The 24,964-nt window shown below is 35.2% G+C and overlaps 2 protein-coding genes across 5 annotated transcripts; one reads left to right on the top strand and one right to left on the bottom strand.

Annotated features, from left to right (window-relative positions):
* Positions 1–3,773: 3,773 nt before the first annotated feature.
* On the top strand, positions 3,774–17,696 carry LOC136223511 (plant UBX domain-containing protein 11). Of its 4 annotated transcripts, none has more exons than XM_066011544.1 (10): positions 3,774–3,936; positions 4,153–4,252; positions 4,355–4,407; positions 4,491–4,572; positions 5,136–5,198; positions 5,301–5,368; positions 12,142–12,348; positions 12,618–13,125; positions 16,075–16,341; positions 17,103–17,696. In XM_066011544.1, the coding sequence occupies exons 2-10, from the start codon at positions 4,153–4,155 to the stop codon at positions 17,348–17,350; spliced, it is 1,596 nt and encodes a 531-aa protein (XP_065867616.1). In that variant the 5' UTR covers positions 3,774–3,936; the 3' UTR covers positions 17,351–17,696. The 4 variants fall into 4 exon arrangements, with proteins under 4 accessions (XP_065867616.1, XP_065867618.1, XP_065867615.1 ...); XM_066011543.1 differs by having other exon boundaries at positions 3,776–3,936; positions 5,136–5,201; XM_066011546.1 differs by lacking the exon at positions 12,142–12,348 and having other exon boundaries at positions 3,775–3,936.
* A 559-nt stretch (positions 17,697–18,255) lies between these two features.
* LOC136224371 (mitogen-activated protein kinase kinase 3) lies at positions 18,256–23,965 on the bottom strand. Its single transcript, XM_066012695.1, has 10 exons — positions 23,744–23,965; positions 22,360–22,519; positions 22,024–22,278; positions 21,293–21,511; positions 21,024–21,161; positions 20,752–20,919; positions 20,508–20,621; positions 20,123–20,230; positions 19,581–19,672; positions 18,256–18,680 (listed from the first exon to the last, which is right to left on the bottom strand). Exons 2-10 carry the CDS (start codon positions 22,459–22,461, stop codon positions 18,320–18,322), a joined length of 1,557 nt encoding a protein of 518 aa, XP_065868767.1. The 5' UTR covers positions 22,462–22,519; positions 23,744–23,965; the 3' UTR covers positions 18,256–18,319.
* Positions 23,966–24,964: the final 999 nt, after the last annotated feature.

Raw genomic sequence — 24,964 nt, forward strand, 5'->3', positions numbered from 1 at the left:
TTTGGTCAGCGTAACTGCTTGATCAAGTTCTGTGTGTTGAGAAGCTTGTGATGGCACTATTTATAGAGACGTCTGGGCGTCGATCATTTCGAATTTCAAAATAACCGTTGGAGGGAAACGGCTATATGTCGTTGTCATCCTGACTTGCTCAGAGCTCTCGGCCAATCACAATCGTGTATCTTCTGTCCTCGGTCAGCTCAGCAGATGGTCTCTCCTTTTATGGTAAGGTCAACTGGACAGCATACTGTGTTGTCTGAACTTTACCAAAAGAGGAAACACTTTGTCTGGAAGTTTTCCTTTGCCAGCTGCTGTCTTGTACGCTTTGTCGAGACTACTCAGCAGCTTCATCTTGAAGTTGTTCCCGAAGGTCTTCTAGATCCTTCCGTTTGCTGAGTTGCGCTTTATTCAAAACGGCAACGTCTTGACATACGCAGGCCGAGTGTACTGAGTTGTTTGACTTGGGTCTTGGCTTCCGTATTGGGCTTGGGCCTTCCAAACCTTATGTCTTATAACAGTTTTAACTCAACATTGAACAAACACATTAGTAGAATAAATCAAAGCATTTAAACTTAGTGTGTTTAGAATATGTATTTTAATTATACTTAAACAATTTTGTCAAATCAAAATTATATGAAAAGGTGTTTCAACACTAACTACCATCCACCGCATCATGACTTGTCCATTTCGAGCAGTGCCGCACTCTTGGTGTTCAAATTCAATGGTACCGTGTTGTGGTTTTCTTAATTGAAGAGTAGTAGAACGATTTCTAATCAATTTGATAATTCTCTCGAGATTACCATGCTTTTCCTGCTCTAGATTGCGATTTTGGTTTGAGCATTTTGGTTCCCCGGTTTAATTAATTGGGGCTATGATTTGTTTGTAAATTTTGATTTGATGAATTGCTGCAGAAATTGTGGGACGCAAACATTGTGGGACGTTTGGATCTGGAAATTTCCATATTTCTGGAATTTCCAGAAATCTGCAAATTTCCAGAATTTCTGGAAATGTTTCATCAGAATTTAAAAAAAAATAGAAGAAAAAGAAGAAGAGAGGAGGAAAAAGAAGAAAAGAAAGTAGGAGGAAGGGGGAAGAAGAAGAATGAAAGAAGAAGAGAAGAGAGAGAGGAAGAAGAAGAAGAAGAAGAAGAAGGAGGAGGAAGAAGGAGGAGAGAGAGAGGAAAAATAAAAAATAAAAATAAAAAAATTCGATTTTTCCAACTTTACCCATGTGCCACGTCAGCTTTTTAACGGTGTTAAGTCCTTTTCCGTTTTTCGGGTAACGGCGTAAACCACGGTCCTTTTTTTTTATAAAAACAAACCACAGGGGTTTCTTTTGAACAACATGAAATCACAGAGGTTGTTTTTGGAATTTATCCTAATCTAAATGAAGATTGATTAAAGTGGGCATAATCCAGGTGTTATAACTCCTTTTATATTTTGATTGATTAAGTGATTATTAACTTTTATTCGTATTTGTTGTTGTTATTATTTATAAATTATAATATGCCTCCTAAAATACATTTTTCTGAAAGTGAAAAAAGAAATAGGAGAAAACGATTAGATGCTTTAGTAAAATCGCAACAATGAGCTATTGATAAATTCATAATTAAAAAGAAAGATTATCATGAAAGTCAAAGTGGGGAAGGTGCAACTAATGTGGATCATTTGATTATTTACATATTTTGTTTTGTGGGTAATTAGAGATGATCTTTAATGGTTGGAAAAAAGTTAGAAAATGAAGAATCTCAGTATAAAGAGATACCTTTAGTGATTTAGAACAATTTTGATTTTGTTTAGCACATTTTGAAGTTATATGCTTAAATGTTTTGTTCTTTTTCATTGCCTATTAATAAAACCAGACTTAGGTGTAGGGGAGTTCGTTAGGGGGGTGCCAACCTAGTTGGGATGTTCGACAACCTCTATTTCATCTAAGTTCTAACCTTCAACTTTTAAGAAAGAAACTTTAAAATTTATGTATGAAGGGGCCCAAATTTATTATCTCGTCCCGGGCCTACGAAAGGTTAGGATCGGCCCTGTGTGCGACGAGTAGGGGTGTTCATTTATTGGATAAAAAAAACCAATCCAATCCAATAAAGGAAAGAATCCATGGATTGATTGTAAATAACCAATCTAATCCATAAATACTCCATAGAGTTGATTTGGATTGGTTTTGGTTTAAATTGGTTATTAACCACGAATTCAATGACCATTTTCATCCGATAGCAAGATTAAATAATCCAATCAATTTTATTTAAATACATATCATATCCCATTTTTTCATTAATATCATTTAGAGAAAAAAGAGAAGAAAACATAAAAACAGAAAAAGAGAAAAGAGAAAAGGAACAGAGAAAGTGAAAACGGAAAAAAAAATGTAGAGAACGAAAAAAACATGAAAAAATGAATTAAGCTGAAAACTGACAAGCGAAAAAAGGGTAAATAATTTATTAGTCTCTACTTTTTACCTAACATACTGTTTAGTCCTCTTATTTTGAAAAACACATTTTAAGGTCTATCTTTTGCTAATATTGACCCTTTGATCATTTTGTCTATTTTTTTTAGACTTGTAACTGTTATATTTTAGCATAAATAGACATATATAAAATAACAAAGTAACATAGTCAACTTATATTGTATTGTGGTTGTCCTAAAAGCTAAATATGTTCGGTTAAAAATATAAAAAAAATAGATAAAAGGACCACATGGTTAATATTGGTAAAAGATAAGGACCTTAAAATGTGTTTTTCAAAATAGGGGGATTAAACAGTGTGTTAGGTAAAAACTAGGGGATTAATAAATTATTTACCCAAAAAAAATGGAAAACATGAAAACGGAAAAAATACAGTGTTTTAAACTCTAGTATAATATAATTGCTACTCGTACATTTTTTTGAACGGACTACTTGTACATATTTGATATAATTGCACTAGTATTTTGTTTTCTATAAATGACCACAATAAAAAAATGAAGTTGACTTCAGTTTAATTACAACCAATATATCTTCTTCTTTTTTAAATTTATAACATTTGCTGAGTGGTTTCCTTTTCTTTTTCTTATATTAAATTTTAAAGGTATTTTAAAATTGAACAGTAATTAGTTAATTCAGATGAAAAGTTTAATTTTAATTTGAATGTGAAATAAGATAATTGTTGTGTCAAACTTGATGAAAGCAACAAATTCTTAAGGACGTAACGATTAAATTTTTAAACCGAAATATTTGATCAACATTGTAGATTAGACAAATCTTTCACAACTAAGTGCTCTTATTTACATTTATTATTTACGTTTTCCCCATTTTTCTGCTTTTTACGTTTTTCTATTTCTGCATTTTTCATGTTTTTTTTTGAGTTTTTGAGTTTTCTACGTTTTTTCGTTTTTCACAAACTATTTATTGAGTTTTATCTCTAACCATCAAAAACTCACAATTTTCTTTAAGGTTTATTTTGGATTGGTTATTAACCGGTTAATAACTGGTTAAATTAACCAATCCATATGAAATAATTTATTGGTTTGTTTATAACAATCCAATAGAATAAATAAATTAGTAAGCTAGCTATTTTTAGATTGGATTGGATTAAAACCATTAGATTGGTTATTTTTTGAACACCCCTAGCGACGAGTCTTGAACCGAGAATTTGTACAAATTATATTTATACACTAACCCTAAAAAACAATCAATATATAATTTGTTTGGGTTGGGCTATGGAATTGCAATCCTAGTTTCTCATCGGCGTCGGCAATGGGTTTGGGCTGAATGGGTTAAGGAGGGAGCATCTCTTTATTTACTAATTCACAGTCAGTTAACTGTTAACGCTGTGTTTACTAGATCATGATCATCACCGACTCGTCTTTTGCATTTGTTATACGTTAATTCAGATTAACTATTTCCCTCTTCGCCACACTCCACAGGAAGATCTCGATTATCAAAATTCGACAGGTCGGAATTGGATCATTAGGGTTTTGAAGTTTAGGAATATTTATATTTGTTGGAATTTTCATTGTTAGTGCCACTTTTTTCGATTTACTTGACGTTGGTTCATATTTATAACCATTAGTTGAAGTGAATTCTTGCTTACAGTGAATAATTTATTATCATGCTTTTCTGTGTACTTAATTTTTGGTTCAATTTTGATTTTGCACTTGTGTTGAACAGATGGAGACTTCTTTATCTGCGCTTGCATACAAAGGTTCTATCCCTGAAGCCATTCTCGAATCCAAAAAGCAGAAGAAACTCTTTGTAGTCTATATTTCCGGTACATTCTCTTTCATTATGATGTAAAAAGTTTGTTATTTTTCAGGCTAGAAACAGTTTTTTAATTTTTGGCTTGTATGTGTTTTTCTGTTCTGAGTTGCAGGGAAAGATTCAGATTCAGTAGAATTGGAGAAATCCACATGGAATGATTCCAAAGTATAATTTTCTAGTCTGGACTTGTTGTGAACCCACTCATGTAACCTTCCTTGTTGGTTCTAATTTTTAGTTATTGTAATCAGGTGGCAGATTCACTATCGAAGTACTGCATTTTATTGCATATCCAAGAAGGAAGCAGTGATGCTGCAAATTTTTCTGCAATATGTATCCTCTGCTAAATTGCTCACCTTTTGAACCCTTGGTTATCCTTCCCTTGATTCTAATGTGTCAAGTAGTAATAGATTACTGTGCCTTAACAATAATTTGTAACTTGAATGCTTCTATAGAAACTCACAATATGATCTTCTTATGCTGCCCTGTCTTGCCTGGATAAAATGCAAAGTTTTCTCCATGATACAAAAATTAGACACATTGCCTCTTCCAAATACTTTTGAATTCTTCACTATGCGCCAGTATTAAGTAATCTGGTTTATCAATTATAGACAAGACATTTCTCATAAGGGAGAAAAATTGACTAATGCAAGGTTCAATTAGAGAAAACTCTTTGAATGTTTTATCAGCTCTGACAATTTCATTTACTCTAAATCAGTAATTTTAAGGGTGATTGCATTTTACACACCATCTTTCTAGACATACATTTAATTGATTTATTATCTAGGCTTGCCCACTTTAAATTCTCATAATGGTTAAATCGTTCTTCTAATTGCTTAGAAAATAGCCTGTTCTATCTTTTGAAGTCATAAAGGTCTCCTTGATCAAGACTTAAGATCCACAGAAAACTGTCCCTTCTATAGCAGCTATTGGGTACAACGGACTTCAACTTTGGCAAAGTGGTATTATATTCATATTATAATCTATTTCATGAGAAAGCATTGGATATGACCAATAACTAATTTAGAATTTCATTTAATTTATTTTATACAATTCTTCAGAAGGATTTGTCAATGCTGAAGTTCTCGCCTCGAGTTTAGAGAAAGCATGGCTGAGTCTTCATATGCAGGTATGCTTGTGCTGGTTTCTCTTTATCCACATACATCCATGGCGTGTGCTCCACAATGCCTTATAATGATCTTACAAGTATCAGAAACATTCTAATGTTAAAAAACAATTTGTTCTAACTAGCATTTCTTAGGCTTCAGGACATTGCAAAGACATATTGTGACCTTCAAATATGCACTTGTATATATAAAGATAGACACATAATGGTTGGCTAGCTAGAGGGTGTTGATTCTATTGAACCTTGTGCCTTTCATACAACAATCTTGGTGTCACATACAATAGGAAGAAGAAGGACTAAAATGGTTATTAACCAGTTAGCTAGGTCCTTTATGCTTTTTAGTGGCCTAGGTTGTGTTGTTCTCCTGCTGTGAGTTTGTTATGCATTTTAGATGATTGCTTTTGCTATTTTGGATGTATTCATAAAAGTAAGGCCAGCTGTCATACCAGCTGTCCCCTCATTCATTGTACTACACTGCTTTATATGGGTCATGCCTTTTGAGAGGCAAGACATCAATGAAGAATATTATTCCTAATTCCTTCTACTTTCTCTCTTATTCTGTATTCTCTCTTTCTCTCTTCTCCTTCTCTCTTTCTAAATTCTAAACTGATTCTCTACATCAGAACCATTAGTCCTGACATTGGTATCAGAGATACTCGTTTCTCCGGCCAACTTGTATGGTAAACGCTAAAACCAGAGCAGCAAAACAAGTTCAAGCAGCCATGGAAGCTTTAGAACTCTAGTTGAAGGAGCTCACTACCCAGTTTCATAACAGATCAGAAGCCACAGCAGAAAAGTTAGAAAAAATGGAGGCTCATTTTGAAGCCATTCAAACAGCTCAACAAAAGAGGATTGAATCTATTCTTTTAGAGCAAAACCAACTAAGGAAAGATCAGATCGATTCTCAACAATCTCTTGAAGATTTAGTTCATAAATCCATCACCACCCTTGCCAAACTCATTCAACCACAAACTGAATCCAATCTCTCACCTCTCAAAACACCCAACCTAAACATTGACCCAAATAAGGGAATTCTGGGCAGTTTCCCTGCTTCCTCTTCAGGAGAATCTAATATTGCCAAACCTCAAACTCCAATTCCTACTCTTAACAAACTACTACCTAAATGTGAGTTACCTTCATTTGATGGTACAGAAGTGGAAAACTGGGTGAGCAAGTGCTCTAAATATTTTCAACTTTTTGAAGTTGATAATTCAAAGAAGGTAGCCCTGACTGGGCTGTATCTTCAGGGAAAGGCTGAGAAGTGGTATAAGAACTGGATTCCCAGTCATCCACATGCTACTTGGGAAGAATTTGTTGAGGAGATCGAAAAGCGATTTCAGGAAACAAAAGTGGAGGATATAGTAGAATTACTATACCAGCTTAAGCAGACTTCAACTGTGGTGGAGTATCAAGATCAGTTTGAATCCCTCAAACTAAGAATGGAGAAGGTCCACCCCACTACAACGGAATCCTTCTTTGTTTCTAGTTTTATCACTGGCCTGAAACCTGAGATTAAATCTGCAGTCAGATCTAAGGAGCCTGTTGATATTTTCACAGCTATCAAACAAGCCAAGTATGAGGAGATTCATCTCCAAAATATTATGGAAGCAGTTAAACCCAAACCTACCTATCGTTCGCCTAATCCAATTAAACCCTGGACTGCAAATCCATATTCCAGACCCACACCTACAACCCCAATCACCACCACTACACCTGGGTATAAATTACCTGAACCAAAAACTGCTGTTTCCACTTCTAATCCTGCCCTGAAACGTATCCCTGGTGCTTGTTGGACTTGTGGTGACAAGTTTTTCCCAGGTCATCGTTGCACTAATAAGAAGTTGAATCTTCTTCAAGCAGTTGTTGAAGAAGCTGATGAGGATGAGGAGATACAGGAGGAGAACAGTACAGAAGTGGATGCTGAACCTGAAAAGGTAGAGCAAATCTCCCTGTCCATTCATGCTTTAGATGGAGGCAAGAATGATAACACCTTAAGACTTAAGGGCATTTTACACAAGAAACCTATCATGATATTGATAGACAGTGGTAGTACACACAGTTTCGTAGATCAGAAACTGGCTCAGGAATTGAAGCTGCCCTTGATTCAGGTGAAACCTGCAGCAGTATCTGTGGCTGATGGCAGACAATTGCTTGTCCAGACAAAATGTAATGACTGCCAATGGTCCATGAACCACAACAGGTTTTCTTTTACCCTTAGAGTCTTAGCTCTTGGTGATTATGATATAATTCTTGGTTTTGACTGGATGCGTGCTCATTCTCCTGTGACTTTTGATTTTGAGAAAAATAAGCTAATCATTTATAAGGAACAAAAGGCTATAGAATTGCAGGGCATCTTAGCTTCTCATTCCCTTAAACCTATGTCATTAAAGGCCATGAATAAACTAGTAACTAAGGGATGGAAGGGAGTTACATCAAGCTTATTTCTCTTATCTCTCACAGAAATTGAACCTAATCAAGTATCCTCACAACAACCCAAACCTTCAGAATCCTTACCAATTACACCTCCTGCTTTCACTCCCCTGGTTCACCACTACAATCACCTATTTCAAACACCATCTACATTACCTCCATCTAGATCACATGATCATGCTATCACTCTAAAAAATGCCACAGATCCCATCAATGTGAGACCCTATCGGTATTCTCATCATCAAAAGAATGAAATTGAACGGTTGGTGGAAGAGATGTTAAACAGTGGTGTTATCCAAGCTAGTCAAAGCCCCTATTCCTCCCCTGTTTTGCTAGTAAAAAAGAAAGAAGGAAGCTGGAGATTCTGTGTAGATTACAGAGAACTTAATAAAGCCACTATCAAGAATAAATTTCCTATTCCTGTAATCCAGGAGTTAATAGATGAACTAAAGGAAGCTACAATCTTTACTAAATTGGATCTCAGGGCAGGGTATCATCAGATAAAGATGAAGGTGGAAGATGTTCATAAAACTGCATTTCGTACGCATTCAGGGCATTATGAATTTTTGGTCATGCCCTTTGGCCTGACTAATGCACCAGCCACATTTCAATCCCTCATGAATACTTTATTCCAACCGTATTTACGCAAATTTGTATTAGTTTTCTTTGATGATATACTAATCTATAGTGCCAATGCAGAGGAACATCTTTTACATCTTGAGATTGTGTTTCAGTTAATGCTTGATCAACAGTTGTATGCTAAGGCATCCAAATGGGATATAGCTGTTCCTCAAGTAGCCTATCTGGGCCATGTATTGTCTCAAGAAGGAGTAGCAACAGATCCAGCTAAAATATCTGCTATGCTGGATTGGCCTTTACCAGTAACACTTAAAGGATTGCGAGGATTCTTAGGCTTAACAGGCTACTACAGGCGTTTCATCAAGGGATATGGCTCTATTAGCAAACCCTTAACTGATCTCTTAAAGAAAAATCAGTTCAGTTGGACATCAGCAGCTACTGAGGCATTCCTAGCACTTAAGAAGTTGATGACTCAAGCTCCAGTTTTGGCCCTTCCTAACTTCAGCTTACCTTTTGTTCTAGAGTGTGATGCTAGTGGAACAGGAATAGGAGCTGTCCTGATGCAACAAGGCAAACCTATCTGCTTCCTTTCTAAGGCTTTAAGTCCACGCAACCAACAATTGTCAGCTTATGAGCGGGAATTATTGGCTATACTTCATGCTTGCACCACATGGCGCCATTACCTAGAGAATTCTCCATTTGTGATCAAAACCGATCATGAAAGTATCAAGCATCTGCTTGAACAGAAACTCCATACATACTTACAACATAAAGGGGTCTCCAAGTTGCTAGGATTGGAGTACACCATCCAATATAAAAAGGGAGTTGACAACAGGGTTGCTGATGCCCTTTCTCGACAACAAGAAGATTCTGCCCACTTATTGGCTCTTTCTATGGTTATTCCTACTTGGTTAGAGGAAATACATTCTTCTTATCAAGGTGATTCTATTGCTTCTACCCTCCTGCAACAGCTCACTATTCAACCTAATAGTGATCCTAAGTATTCATTACAGAATGGAATTCTCAGATTCAAGACTCGAATCTACATTGGCAGTTCTACAGGGTTGCGACAGCAAGTTCTGCAAGCTTGCCACAACTCTTCATTTGGGGGACATTCAGGCATTAAGGGCACATTAGTTCGGTTGCAGCAGAATTTCTATTGGCCTCGTCTTCACAAGGATGTTATTTCTTGGGTGGCTAATTGTGACATTTGTCAAAGGTGCAAGGCTGACCATGTAGCCTACCCTGGTCTCTTACAGCCACTTCCTATACCTCAAGCTGCTTGGCAAGACATTGCCATGGACTTTATTGAAAAGTTGCCTAAATCTAAAGGGTATGACACCATACTGGTGATTGTTGACAGATATTCTAAAGGTGGTCATTTTATTCCTTTATCACATCCCTTCAATGCTGCTACTGTGGCTCAGGTATTCTTGGACCAAGTGTTTAAATTACATGGCATGCCTCGCTCTATCGTTTCTAACAGGGATAAAATTTTTACTGGTACTTTTTGGAAAGAGTTTATGAAGCTCTTAGGGACCACTCTACATTATTCTAGTGCCTATCATCCTCAGACGGATGGCCAATCTGAGCGATTGAACCAGTGCCTTGAGAACTATTTGCGTTGTATGTGTTTCCTTACTCCAAAAAAATGGGCCAATTGGTTAAGTCTTGCAGAGTATTGGTACAATACTAGTTACCATAGCTCTTTAAAAATGAGCCCCTTTCAAGCTCTCTATGGAATTGTTCCACAGCTTCCAGTCCTTCCTATTACTACATCTCCTGTTGCAGCAGTGGAAGATCTCTTACAGGCCAGGGATAAAATGAGTTCTCTTCTTCGAGAATGCTTAGCTAAGGCACAGAATCGAATGAAACAACAAGCAGATAAGAAGAGGTCAGACAGAGAATTTAAAGTGGGGGATATGGTGTTTCTTAATCTTCAACCCTACAGGCAATCTACTGTCATCTCTCGCAACTCTCTCAAGCTTACTGCTAAATACTTTGGGCCCTATCCTATTCTAGAGAGGATTGGCAAGGTTGCATATAAGCTTGCTTTGCCAGAAGGTAGCAGAATCCACCCTGTATTCCATGTCTCTCTCCTTAAGAAGCAACTCAGCCCTGCTACACCAGTGTTGACTACTTTGCCTCCTCCATTCAATGATGAATGGGAGTTGACCCCTCTAAAAGTGATCAACACAAGGAATGTTATTCGTGGGGACACTTCTGTGTATCAACTACTCATTTTCTGGAATGGACTGTCCGCTGTGGATGCTACTTGGGAAGATGCTGCTACTATTCGCCAGCAATTTCCAGCCTTTTATCATTCTTGGGGACAAGAATGTGCTAAAGGGGGAGGAATTGTCACATACAATAGGAAGAAGAAGGACTAAAATGGTTATTAACCAGTTAGCTAGGTCCTTTATGCTTTTTAGTGGCCTAGGTTGTGTTGTTCTCCTGCTGTGAGTTTGTTATGCATTTTAGATGATTGCTTTTGCTATTTTGGATGTATTCATAAAAGTAAGGCCAGCTGTCATACCAGCTGTCCCCTCATTCATTGTACTACACTGCTTTATATGGGTCATGCCTTTTGAGAGGCAAGACATCAATGAAGAATATTATTCCTAATTCCTTCTACTTTCTCTCTTATTCTGTATTCTCTCTTTCTCTCTTCTCCTTCTCTCTTTCTAAATTCTAAACTGATTCTCTACATCAGAACCATTAGTCCTGACACTTGGTTTTCTGCTACATTTTATTGTCACAATGGTGTGCAATTGCGAGGGCGAGCCTTGGTGCAAAGGTAAACGTTGTTGTCGTGTGACAGAGAGGTCATGGGTTCGAGTCTTAGGAGCGGCCTCTTGCCAAAAAAATTGGAAGGGGAAGGCTTGCCCCCAATACACCCTTGTGGTCGGCCCCTCCCCGGGCCATCGCTTAGCGGGGACGCGTAGTGCACCGGGCCGCCCTTAATGGTGTGCAATTGCATCTGTCGTGATGACCGTCTCCAGCCTAAGCTAATAGAATTTGCTATCACCTTGATCTGAAAGCATAACTTGGTGCTTTTGAAGCTCAAAAAGCAAAGGTTGGAGAGTAAACCCCCTTTTTTTATTCTAAAGTGAGGTTTTCTATACTGCTTGAAACAAATCAAAAGCATTTTGGTTAAAAATCTCAGATTTTTCTATCTAAATGCTAAAATTTTGAACACTTGAAATATTTAAAATAATTAAATGAAAGATAGTATCATTTTTTGGTGTGAACTGAGTTAATATTTACAGGAACAGTATTTCAAAGTACAATTCAAATTTATTTATAAACAATAAGATAAAAATGAAGAAATTATTTTTAAAACTATATACACTTAACTGGAAGCTCCTATTAAAAAGGAAGAGACAATAAATGCTTATGATTGTGGACAAAGGAATAAACTTTAGTGAAATATATAAGTTAAAATTGAACTCGTGGCTTGCTTGTAAAAATTCCATTATGAGGCAAATTATTATCCCGTTCTTGTGTTTATTTTTGTATGTCGTAACAAGAAGCAAGAAAATGTAGGCTTTTATATGCTGACATTAAGAAGCAAAGCATTCTCTTCGAGTATCTCAAAAAATATGTTACAATATGGCCTCTTGCCAATTAAATTGGCAAGGGAAGGCTTGCCCCCAATACACCCTTGTGGTGGGACCCCTCCCCAGACCCTCGCTCAGCGGGGACGGGTAATGCGACCGGCCCGCCCTTTTATGGCCTCATTTATTGAAATTTGATACTAATTACAGGAAACAACTGCTACCGTCCTGACTGCAGCACTTGCTTCAAAGAAACTAGAACAGTCTACTGTTACTGGGTCTTCCGATAATGGCTTGTCTCAGCAGGGGAGTTCTTCAGGTGCAGTTGTTCCACCAGCTTTGGCTGAAGAACATATACAATCTTCAGATGCTAGGATACCTGATGCTTCTGAGATAATAGATGATGAAAATGTTGAGGTACTCCTATTATTAGAATTTAGATCTGTCAAATACTAATATGAACTTGACCTTTAACTATCAGCTTAAACTTTTACTTCAATTGGTTCCATGGTGTGGTATCAAAGCCTCCTTGACCAAGTGATTAAGGGATCAATTCCTGACAACCCCATTTATTGATTTAATTTTACTATCAGCTTAAGCTTTTAGTTCAATTGGTTCCATGACAATACTTTTTAGGTTTGTTGAAAATTTTACGGCCATATTATATACTTCGCTGGTTTGAACAGGATGGTGAGAGGTCAACTTCAACATCATTGATTGATAAGTTGTCAAGTGATGATGCTGAGAAATCAATACCTCCTACGAAAGATGTCCATGTAATAAATAGTCCTTTGGCGCTTGAACCTGACAAATCTTTAGCTGCTGATGGTGTGTCTTCTGGTATTAAAGAAGACAAGAGTCTGGCCCAAGAAAATATAATTAATCAAAATTTGGATTTTCCTGAAGAAAATTCTCAATTAGTTACATCGAAAACAGATGAAGCTTTACTAGATGAAAATGATGGATATTTGGATGAAAGTCATTCTGACGTTGTAGACAACAATAAGCGGATCAAGACAACGAGTGATGCTCATTTAAATATTCGGTTACCTGATGGTGTTAGCTTACAAGAAAAATTCTCTCTAACAAGCACTTTAAGAATGGTCAAAGAATATGTGGACAGAAACCAAGCAAGTGGCATTGGCTCGTATGATCTTGCTATTCCTTATCCTCGCAAGGTATTCAGCAATGAAGGTATGAATATAACGTGTTCAATCCTTTTAACAGCTGCTTTAGCATAGGATGTTGATGTTTCTTATTGAATGTTGGTTGTATTGGATGCCTGAGCATTTCTTACCAGTGAATTTATTGCCTATTTTGCTATGGTTCTCTGAACTGATATGGATTCAGGGTAGGTTACTTCCCATGGATTTTTCATATGCAAGTTCGCACCTAGTCTTGTACTGTCGGTGTTCCTTGTGTCTGATGAAAGTGGAACAGTAAGTTGTGGCTTCGAGTGTGTCTAGAGAATTTGGTTGCTGCCTACATTTTAATTCTACTATCCATCTACATGATGTGTTTTTATGGAGTTAAAATGGTATTTAGGTTGTCTTGAATGGCCATTCCCAAAATTCTGCAGGATTGACTTAACATGTGATATACGAGTGATGATGTGAATCCATGGTAGGGCTATTCATGGCTTGGTTCAATAGGGTTGTGGTCATAACTCAATCTAGCCAGACCTTAAAACAAGTAATGCTTTGGTTATTGAAAACTCGCCAAACCAAACTTTACTTTTGGGCTGCGTTGGTTTGTATGGACATTTTTTTTTCCTTTTCTATTTATTGAATATTTTTTTGGTCTTATATGTGATAATAAATTTTAACCAAATTTATTTTTATGACATAATAATAATATAATAATAGTGTAATAAATTTAGTGCATTGAAGTTGTACTATATTGACAACTGATTCAATACTCTCCCTATTCTAAATTGATGACAACAACAAATGTGGTTATGATTATATTGGAATTCAACATTATAAGAATAATAAAAAGGATTGGTTATTTATAAACCAAACCAACTCAATAATATCTGATAGACATAGTTTGGGTTTGCATTTTAATCTATCCAATCAATAACTCCAGTATTACATAATTGTCAATTTTATTGTTATTTTTTATTCTATTTTTTTTATATTAATTGATGATTTTATAGGATTTTCTTGTATGCCTCTTGATTCCTTCTAATGGACTGAAGTATTAACTAATAACCTTTTCAATTCTAATTCTATAGATTGGATGCAAATTAATAAATATATAACTGGTTTGGCCTTTGTAGGATGCTATAGAAATTGTTTTTTTCATTTTTCAAATAATTTTATTAAAATAATATACAAACATGTTGAAAAAAATAACATTGAAGAAATTTTATTTTTGTTTGATATATTCTAGTCCATTAGATTTTGAAATGAAGTGATTGAAAGATATAAAAGAGTCCAAAATATGGAATCTAATTATTCATTGTTTAGCTGTTCAAATTTTATGATGATAAAATATTGTCTATATTGTGCATATAATTAATTAATTCATGTATGATATCATATTTATGTTTTCACTGTTAATTATTTAGGCTTAGTTAAATATATGATTGATTTTGTTATTTTTTGGATTTTCTTTTGGACTTCTTGTATGGTTTTTCACACATTCTGAATATTTACACCCTTAAACTTGGCACGTTTTGCCTATTGGCACTCTGAATTTTTAAAATAACCTATCACACACTTATAGTTGGCTTTCAAAACCTATCACACACCTATAGTTGACTTTAAAAACCTATCACATACCTATACCAAGTATAGGTGTATGATAGGTTTTTAAAACCAACTATAGGTGTATGATAGGTTTTGAAAGCTAACTATAAGTGTGTGATAGGTTTTTTTTTAAAAGTTCAGGGTGCCAATAGGCAAAACGTGCCAAGTTTAAGGGTGTAAATATTAAAATATGCATTAAGCCTGTTTCAGAATGTGTGAAAAACCATACAAGAAGTCCAAAAGAAAATCCAAAAAATAACAAAATCAATCATATATTTAACTAAGCCTAAATAATTAAAAGTTAAAACATAAATATGATATTATAATAAATGTTTTTATCCTCACATGAATTAATTAATTATATGGACAATATTTTATCATCATAAAATTTGAACAGCTAAACAATGAATAATTAGAATCCGTATTTTGGACTCTTTTATATCTTTCAATCACTTCATTTCAAAATCTAATGGACTGGAATATATCAAACAAAAATAAAATTTCAGGGTGTATGATAGGTCCGAGGAAGCCAACTATAGGTGTATGACAGGTTTTCAAAACCAACTATAGGCGTGTGATAGGTCATTTTAAAAGTTCATGGTGCCAATAGGCAAACTTGCCAAGTTTGAGGGTGTAAATATGCATTAAGCCTTCTGAAAAACCCTTAGTTAAGAATTTTAGGTGATCGTGTTGCCTATTGGCATCCTATATTAAATTTGAAGTTTAAGGAAATGAAATATGTACATCAATCCATCCAATCTAGTCAATCCAACCTAATTAATCCATCCATTCTAGTTTAACTTAATTCAACCCCGTAAGGTAGACCATCAAAATACTTGGGTTGGGTGAATTAGTTGTGTTTGTTTTGAACTCCCCTAATACGTGGCTTGCATCAAGCTGGGTGCCTATAAAGGTACGAGTCTATGATGCTTTGTTCTATTTTTACATCTATTTCATTTACCAAATTGGTTCTTTTTCTTCCCTCTTCTGTTTTGCTTAGCATATAGAAGTAGTCCACTGCTGGTCCTTCAATCTCTTGATATAGAAGTAGTCCACTGCTGGTCCTTTAATCTCTTGATTAGTGGTTCTTTTAGAAAATGTTCCTTCTGTTTTTCTTTTTGTGACTGCGAAATCTAGATACTTTTGAATTCATCTCAGTTACAAAGCTTTTCCTTTTTTATCTATATCTTTTCTAATTTTTTTCTACACTATAGTTTTTTTGTGTGGGCAGGAATTTGCAGCATCTGTTCTAATTTTTTCATTTATTTGCTGCTTAAGCAGATTTTTTGAACTAGCCATTAAGAAAAATATCAAGCATTAGATTTTTGGGTAAGTATGAACTCGTTATAAATTGCTTGCTGTTTGTAAAATTTTCTTTAAATGTTTGCAGATTTAGGCAAATCATTGTCAGAGTTGGGCCTCCACAATAGACAAGCACTGATAGTAGTTCCTCATCAAAGAGCATCAAGTTACGACAGAGGAAATTCTTCTTCAGACCGAACAGATAGAAGTTACAATGATTCATCAGTTGTGAATAGTGGGGGATATTTTGCATCTATCAGAAGGACGTTATCTTACTTCAATCCGCTTTCCTATCTCGGTGGTAATTCAAGCTCATCAAGTTCTGGACAAGCTCAAAGTGGAATGTGGGAGTATGGTAAGTAGCAGCTCTATTCTGTTGTAATTATTTTCATTTCTCACAGCAATGTTACTTTCTAATGAGGTTGTTTGATCCATGAACCTATCTTTCTACTATTCTCGTATAGATTTCAATATATCACAGAGGACCCATAAAATTTGCATTTTTTTTATGGCAGGGATCTTATTGTTAATGCTTTAACTGATGCTTTGGCAATTAAATTCTGTTTGAAAACCGTTCTAATTTTTCCTTCCATTTCATAGTGTCTACCATTCTTATTTTTCCTTACATTTCATGCATAGTATTCACCTTGATTCTTTCTCTCTCCTTGCCTCTATCACATTTTGCTGGGCATGGCTTCTAGAAAGAGAGAACCGTTGGTGGCTTGAGGGTTGAATTGGATCTTTGAAAATGTTTTCTTGCTACCTACACATTGCTTTCATAGCTAGCCAATGTGGGATACTTAACAAATACCTTTTTCCCAGTAAAAATATACAATTTTGAAAAGTGAAATTTGTGCTTGTTAGTACTTCCTAAATCTTTTTCCATTAGTCAGAGGTGGAGGCCTCCATTTGTTTTGCCTATGTTTTCGTTATCAGTAGGGATATTTTTCATCAGGCATCATGTTAGCCGACCCCGAATCATTTCGGGACTAAGGCTTTGTTGTTGTTGTATACCAAAATCTGGTGCAAGATATTGTTTCACATGGAAATTCTTTCTTATTAAACAAATGGGTCTCACCGTCTTGGGAAATACTTGTCCTGATTTTGATGTTACAGGTCCAAATTCAGCTGCACGAAACAACTTAGCAAGCTCAAGCTCTGAGAGGCCCTTCCCCAGCAACTCACCAAATCAAAGCTCTTCTTCACCTGGGAGAAATGATAGCAGAAGTAGGCAACGAACTTCTGGTTTTGGAAGCAATATTCACACCCTGAAACATGATGAAGATGATAGCCAGTTCAGCGATAGGAATGCTTTCTGGAACGGAAATTCAACTCAGTACGGTGGCAACAACGACAGTAAATAATGCTAAGGGGGCAGCTTTATTTCTTCGTTAACTGGCATTACTTGAGAATCTCAATTATGATTGAGATAGAAGCTAGTGATAAGAGTACATAATAATAATACATTAGACCATGATAATTTGGTATACAGAAAAAATGAGCAGTGAAGCATATTTATCTTAAAAGATTATTTCGATGGTTGCGAGTGAATCTGTATTTATTATGCTCAATTGCAGTTTGTACTAACAGTGACGCATTAGTTGTAGATAGTAATGGATTCAGGATTCACCGATAGAAATGCTTTGGTGATTTATGAGGTTTCAAGTGATACGTTTGCTACTTTTATAAAAAAAATTAAAGCTTTGTATACCTTCCACGAAACTTTCGGTGACTAGTGAGTGCTCAAGTTTCCTTGGATCCGTCAATGGTTCTCACAGTTTTAACAATTTATTGTATAGTCAAGTTGTTGCAATTCTTGTCTTCTGATTGTGTATGAAAGAAGGGGTTAATGTGTATTCGAAATGAATTTAAAATACGAGTGGGATGGGAAAGAGTGCCTCACTCTACCATCTTCCCCACCTTTGGTAGGAAGGAAATACTCATCCTTGGGAAACTTTTTAGTTGATGGAGATGATTTTTTCTCCATTCTAATGGGAGTGTTGAAAAAGAACATTATATACTATCTATATCTACGTATATGACATGTTTATTTGATTTTTAATTATATGATGTATGACTCAATTAACCTAAAAATAAATAATATTGTGGAGATTTTGAAATGGGTAGGAAAAAACTCTTCAATTTTCACTTATAGAGAAGATTTTAGGCACTTTTTCTAGACATTGATCTCTTCTGTTCCTATATTGGAGATTTCTTAACATTTTGAATATTCTATCATATTTTCTCTTACAGAATAGAAGCAAAAACAGGCAATAAAAACTTTATATCCATTATTGCAAACCACTGTTAATACATATTAAATAAAGGTTATTCTACTGCATGATTTGGAGATCTTGTTTAGCTATGGAATAGCATCCTATTCCACTTCCAGGTTCCATTATAAACTGTTCCTTGAATGTGCCCATCCGCATACTTGGAATATCAATTGAAAGATCTTTGAAATTTGGCAATCCTTCTACTTGTAAACCATCCCCACATATTAAGAACTGGTTCCCAATTATAAAGGATCCTGTTACACGCATCGCCACTCCGCCTTGACCATGCGCTCTGCATTGTAGCTTTTCGACAATGTGAACGAGTCTTTCAGGAGGCCAATCACCAGCCAATGTACTCCGGATATTTGTCAAGGTTGCAAAAATATCTTTTGGACCGACACTTTGTTTCCCATTGAAGCTAGAAAAAGAACAAAAACATGTCTCAGCTTAATATTGAAGAACAGTTGACAACCATTTTCGAACTCTAAATCGAACAAAGATGAAGGTTATGTGTTTTCAGGAAACATATCCTAAACAAATGTTTGCACTTAATTCTCTCATCTATCCAATTATTTTTGAAAATTCAAAGCGAAACTAAGTCCCCATTGATTCATATGTTCTTACATCTTCGCTACATATAATTACTTGCCGTAAGATTCAATGTCTGTCATCAGACGCCTGTAATGCCTACTTCTAATACTTTGCGTATCCATGTATGATTTCTCAACATGGTCAGAAGCACGAACCCTAAGATTATCTATATTACCACTATGACTTTTATATCGTTTCATAATAATAGTTTTCGATAAAAAAAAATAATAATTTTGGATTGTAGCTTCTTTAGGATTCACTTGTCATGAGTACTTGAACATTATAGAAATTATTATCTGTTAAGAACTAAAAGATTTCCTTTTTGTCATGTACTTCCCTACGTATAATTTCTCAACATTTATAGTCCATCTCCTGTGAAATCAACACCATGAAATAATTATCTCTTTCGGCTTCGAAACTTTGATTTTCTTAAAGCTGGTTCATAGCCAGAAAGATTAATAATGAGATTTTTTTTTTCTTTAAAATTTTCACTAATTAAAATCTTCTAACCAATATTAAGAAATATATTTCTCTCATACCTTAAAAAAGGCATAGAAAATATCATTACCTAATTAAGCACAACATCAGGTCTAACACAAATTCAATTCCGTACATTCCTTTAGTAAGTGTGGGGCGGTACAGGGATTAGTGGATTAGAGAGACTTTTTGTATAGCCCATTGAATATTAAAATTTAAAAGACAAAAAACAAAAAGAGAATAAAAGTACCTAAGAGTTGAGTCTTCATTATACAATGACTTCACGTGTTGCCAGAGCTCATCGGGTCCATCAAAAAGTAAGTAATAGTGTATTGTCAACATCTGTCAGGTACAAAAATGCATTGGTTCAATAAAAAGTAACATGAACAATGCATATCCTTCGGGGTGATATATATGCTCTGAATATTAGTTATATTGATTGTATTTGCATGACCACTTGAGACGAAAACAAGCAAAAATATAAACAGGAGGCGAATGATATAATGGAAAAGCTCATGGATCCATCTAAAGATCAAATCAGAAATCAGCAAAGAGTGTTGTTTGAAACAGTACTCTTTATGCTTTCGACATGGAAGGTTGGATTGAATGTAAATGTACACTATTACTAAAACATGCAACATGCAACACCCATAAGTAGAGAATATAGACAAAACAAATTGACAAAGTTATTTGATAAACAGGTAGAGCATATGCCAATTTTGCTGCATGCTTATTTGGTTGATTGGTTGAGGGACCTCATCCAATTATACATTCAGAGTTTCACATACTTACATCTGCCAAATCCTTCATCTTTTGAGTTGGATCAAAAACACTTTGGACAAAGGCCGCAAGGTCAACTTCATGGTGTGCATACTTTGTAATGAACTCGTGCGACAGAAGCTGCAAAGACAAAATACCATAAGAAAATGACATTTAAAGACACGTCCTTACTGAAGTCAGTTCCTTGTGATTCAAATAAGTACTTCTCCTGATCAAACAACTCAACACACTGACAAAAAATGAATATCTATTCCTTGCTAAATTGAACATAAGAAGTAGGACAAGGCACTCTACCCTAGATCAAACTTCTACAATTGCAATTGTTGCATTGAACAGAGAAAAAGATGAGAGCATATAAAACATTTCATATGCAGCAAATCAATCAGAACTAGTTTACCTGCTCTGCCGTTGGTCTTGCATTTGGCTCCTTTTGGAGGCAAGCATCAATAAATGAGCAGAACTCTGAAGAAAACTTGTGTTTTGACGGTGAAGGTGATGGGTCTTCCAAGATCTGTCAAGAAACAACTAGCAACTTAGTTGTATTCAGTAGTAAAAATTGATGCATTGTGCAAAGCTTACAGTCACACACACACCTGTGCACAGAGATAAACATATCAATTGACATCAATGTTATACATTACCTGCAACATAAGATTGACAGGACCTTCATTAGCACTGTATGGAAACTCCCCCGTGCCACATTCAAAGAGAGCAAGACCAAGGCTCCAAATGTCAGCAGGATAAGAATAACTGTCATTTCGAATTCGTTCAGGTGACATGTATGTGACAGTACCAACAAAAGTTGCACACTGAGTAACATGAAAATGAAGAACACAAACACCAATCGAAATTAGCATCAGAAGAAACAGCAGAAGGAAAAAAAAAAACAAATGAAGTAACATGTATCACAAACCATTGCCATTGAGTTCTCTAACCCAGCACTGATGCCAAAATCTGTAATTTTTGGCTCTCCCTTGAGATTCATAAGTAGATTTGCAGGTTTTATGTCTCTATGAACTAAATGTCTAACTCCATGCAAGTAGCTTAGTCCCTTGAAGGTGCAAAAATGGAATAAACAAAATTTAGTTATCAACACAGCTGGAACAGATTGAACCATGTAACAGTCATATTCAAGCTATTATAACAAGTCATAGATACTAAATGTGGACTTGATTTCCTTACATGCAGAAGCTTTTGAAACATATGTGAAAGCACTGGTTCTGGTATTCTTCTCTGCACTCTTAATATATCTGCCAATGACCCTCCATCCATGTATTCTAAAGCTATGCTTATCTGCCCAGAATCAGGAGTATAAAATGCTCCATGGAATTCGACAAGACCCTCAGAACAAGGTGCCTCACATAAAGTCCGTATTTCAGTCAGAAGCTGTTGTCTTTTCTCCTAATTAAAAAAAGAAAATCAATCACACAAGTCAATGAGGAATTAAACAAAACCTTCCACAGACAGTACTTCCAAATTGAAAAACTTCTAAGCAAATTTTGGCATTTGAGGGGCAGGTGCTAGCCCTACAAGCTACCATTATGAACTTCCATTTCAAAGTTCAAACACAAACAATAATGCTCAGTACTTCTTTAGACATAAATGTAAGTTAGATAAAGCTATAACGGCCAACTGATCATATTCAAAGTGCTGCTCTTTATGGAAAAGAACAGTGTATAACTCAGTACAACTCTAGAACTCTAATTACAATAGACTAAATGAAGAACCATTTCTCATTCTTGTCAATAGAACATTTATGATTGCTCTTCAATGCATGGTCAAAATTACTGGTAAGAAAAGACTCGATCAAAATAGATATTATGCGGTAGAACTCAAAGTAACTCAAAGTAACAGTCTCTCCCAAGCCAAAAAATAGAAAATAAGAACAATTAATAATGGTCAGAGCTGCTAACCTTTTCAAAAATGTTAATTTTTTTGAGGGCAATAATTCTATGTGTAGGAATATGTATAGCTCTCCGAACAACACTGCTAGCCCCACTGCCAATGGCTCCAAAAAGTCTCATCTCATGGGAGGCACATCGATATGTTTTCTCGCTTTGGTCTGTTTCATCCACTGGTGAAGAAGTGCATTTTTGCAATCCCAGCTCATTTATATTGTACATTCCATATGATCTACTTAATAAATTAACAGTTCCACCATCTGACAGCTTCACATGCCCAATGATATATCAGCAATATACCTTCCAGTTACCTCATTATCCAATATTCTCTTTACAAGGGACACTTACCATATATGAATTACCAGGATCCAAGGTTAACCCAGCTGAGAAACCCTTCTCAGGATCAAATAATGGTGCAAGCTTCTTTCTTAATTCCTCCAAACCCGCCATAATAGTTAATTAAGTAACACCAACAGCAGAAATATCAAAGCCCACCCGTTAGTTCCATCTGCAGAAAAGATATCCATTCATTGTAATTGACTTATAAACAAACGATATCCTAAGCATATTAAAAGATCTGAAATGCAAAATTACTTTAAATTCACAAGTTTTGTTTTACTTTATGCACATTAATTACTCTATGCAAAACTAAAAAACTTACTAATGCAAATAAGCTTCTATAAATAAATTGTGGGAAATGAAGCCACTGCATACGACATGGAATATTGGGAAGTATATTATATTATCATTTGATTGGAGATAGGAGTGAGAATGGATATGGTATAGAATTCTTCAAAGCAAGGTAAGTTGTGGAAAAGGTATGTGATTCTACTATTGACAGCAGCCAAATTGAATATCGTGCCAATGCTGAATTTAGCAAACTAAACATCCCCACTCTTATATAATATCATGGATTAGAAAAGGTGATTGTTTGACTGTCACTTGAAGTTCTTGGGTTAAAATTAGCATGGTTACATGGCTGATACTTAATGAGGTTGAGGCATGGTGTGTTATCCTACCTATTGATGTTTGCAACATTTGGTTCTATATTTTCATGAAAAATACAACCATAGAGGCTCAACATGTGCATCCTTCAAAAGAGGAATCACCTTGCAAGTAGGGTGTAGACTTTCTCAAGCAACCAACTTACAAAATATCAGGTTCACTTGTATTTAGCTTTACATCTATTCCATGATTCATTGCACGTAAACTTCAACATACAATGTCGCATTGTTGATAAACTACATACTTCTATCCAAAAACGCCACTACTACTAAGATTCACGCAAACATGAATTTCTCCATTGAAATGTCAATCTATGCTATAGATTTTTCTTTTCGAAATTAAAGAGTACAAAATGAATCAAACCTCTTGAAAACTTGAAATTTCGTGAAAGCAAACAGTACATATAACATGAAGCTCCATTTAGATTAAGAAAAGGCGATTTAGCAATTTCTTAGTGTTCCTCCTTCAAACAACTAAAATGGGACCTAAATTTGAAACTAATAAGAAAGAAACAGCATCTAGAATTTCAAAGCAAGCATTTCACACATCAAAGTATCACTAATTAGGGGTGGAGGCACCATCACAGTCAGCTACCCTAAAACGGCCCATCAGGAGGAGAACAACTACACTCTACAGGCTCATTCAATCAATCAATCAGAGAAGACAACAAACGCGAAACAGAAAATGCTGCAGACGTAATAACTTATAGCAAAATCAGCAGAAATACCTCATCATCTTCAAAAATTGGGAAAATATATGCTTCAAACTGAGAAGGCCTTCTTTTCTCGAACGAAAAACTGCAGGATTCGCTCAACGAAAACAGTAAAAAACCACAAATTATTGATGCAAGAAGATTGAATTGTGATTACAGTGACGGAGAGAGAGAGATCAGAAAGTCCACTGAAATGGATATTTAACTGCAACGTGACGTAGGGGAAGGATGAGGAAAGCGGTAATTTCACGCCGCCCAAATAAAAGGTAGGATACAGATAAAACAAAGAACCGCCAACGAGCGTTACCGTTGAATATCTGCTTGACAGTTTAATCCTAATCTGTAAATTCAATTTTTATTCAATTGAGTCCCTGATTTGTTAAAATTTAGCCTCGATTGATGGGTAATCTGTAAATTCAATTGAGTCCCTGATTTATTCAATTTTTTTTATGCCATTGATTATTTCAATTGGTGAAATTTCACCAAATTTAGATGGAAACTTGATAAAACCGTTATCTCCCCTCATATATAATGATATTTTGACTTATGAACCTGACATGTCACACGTCTTGAAGTTTATTTGTCACATAAACTTGCTTTTATTAAAATAATTAATTAGATTAAAAAAGAAAAACAAATAAAAACAAATCGCTAAACTAAATTTATCAAATCTAAGTGTCAAAATAAAAATCATCATGTGCTAATAAAATAAAAATTATATCAAGTCTCCACTTAAATCGGTTCAAATTGCACCAATTGAGATAGGTCAGGGCCAAACTTGACCAAATAATAGGTCAGAGGCTAAATAACAAAATTTTGGATAAGTCGAGGGCCAAATAGTGGTTTAAGCTAAGTTATATCTGAAGGCGTAGTATAAAACATGTGGATAACTTATTTATATGAAAAAATCTAATTTGTCCCTCAAATTTTATTATTTATTCTAGGGTAAATTTCAAATAAAACCCCAATTGTTTTATTAATTTTCAGATAAAGGACTTTGGTTTACTTTTTTGTCAAAACGAGGATTGATGTTTCGCAATTGGATTAATACTATTAAAACCATCTTTAACGACCTGAAAATGAAAATTTTCAAAAATTAAAATTGTTCAATGACATATTTTGTATGGAACTACATTTTTGATTTTCGAAAATAATCTTTTTTTGAACTTTCTTTCTCTAAACATTAACTTTCTCTCTTTACCAAACTTCATCTAAATAATTTCAAAATAAAAAAAT

Source organism: Euphorbia lathyris, chromosome 3, assembly GCF_963576675.1.
Source record: "Euphorbia lathyris chromosome 3, ddEupLath1.1, whole genome shotgun sequence".
In the NCBI taxonomy this organism is placed as follows: Eukaryota; Viridiplantae; Streptophyta; class Magnoliopsida; order Malpighiales; family Euphorbiaceae; genus Euphorbia; species Euphorbia lathyris.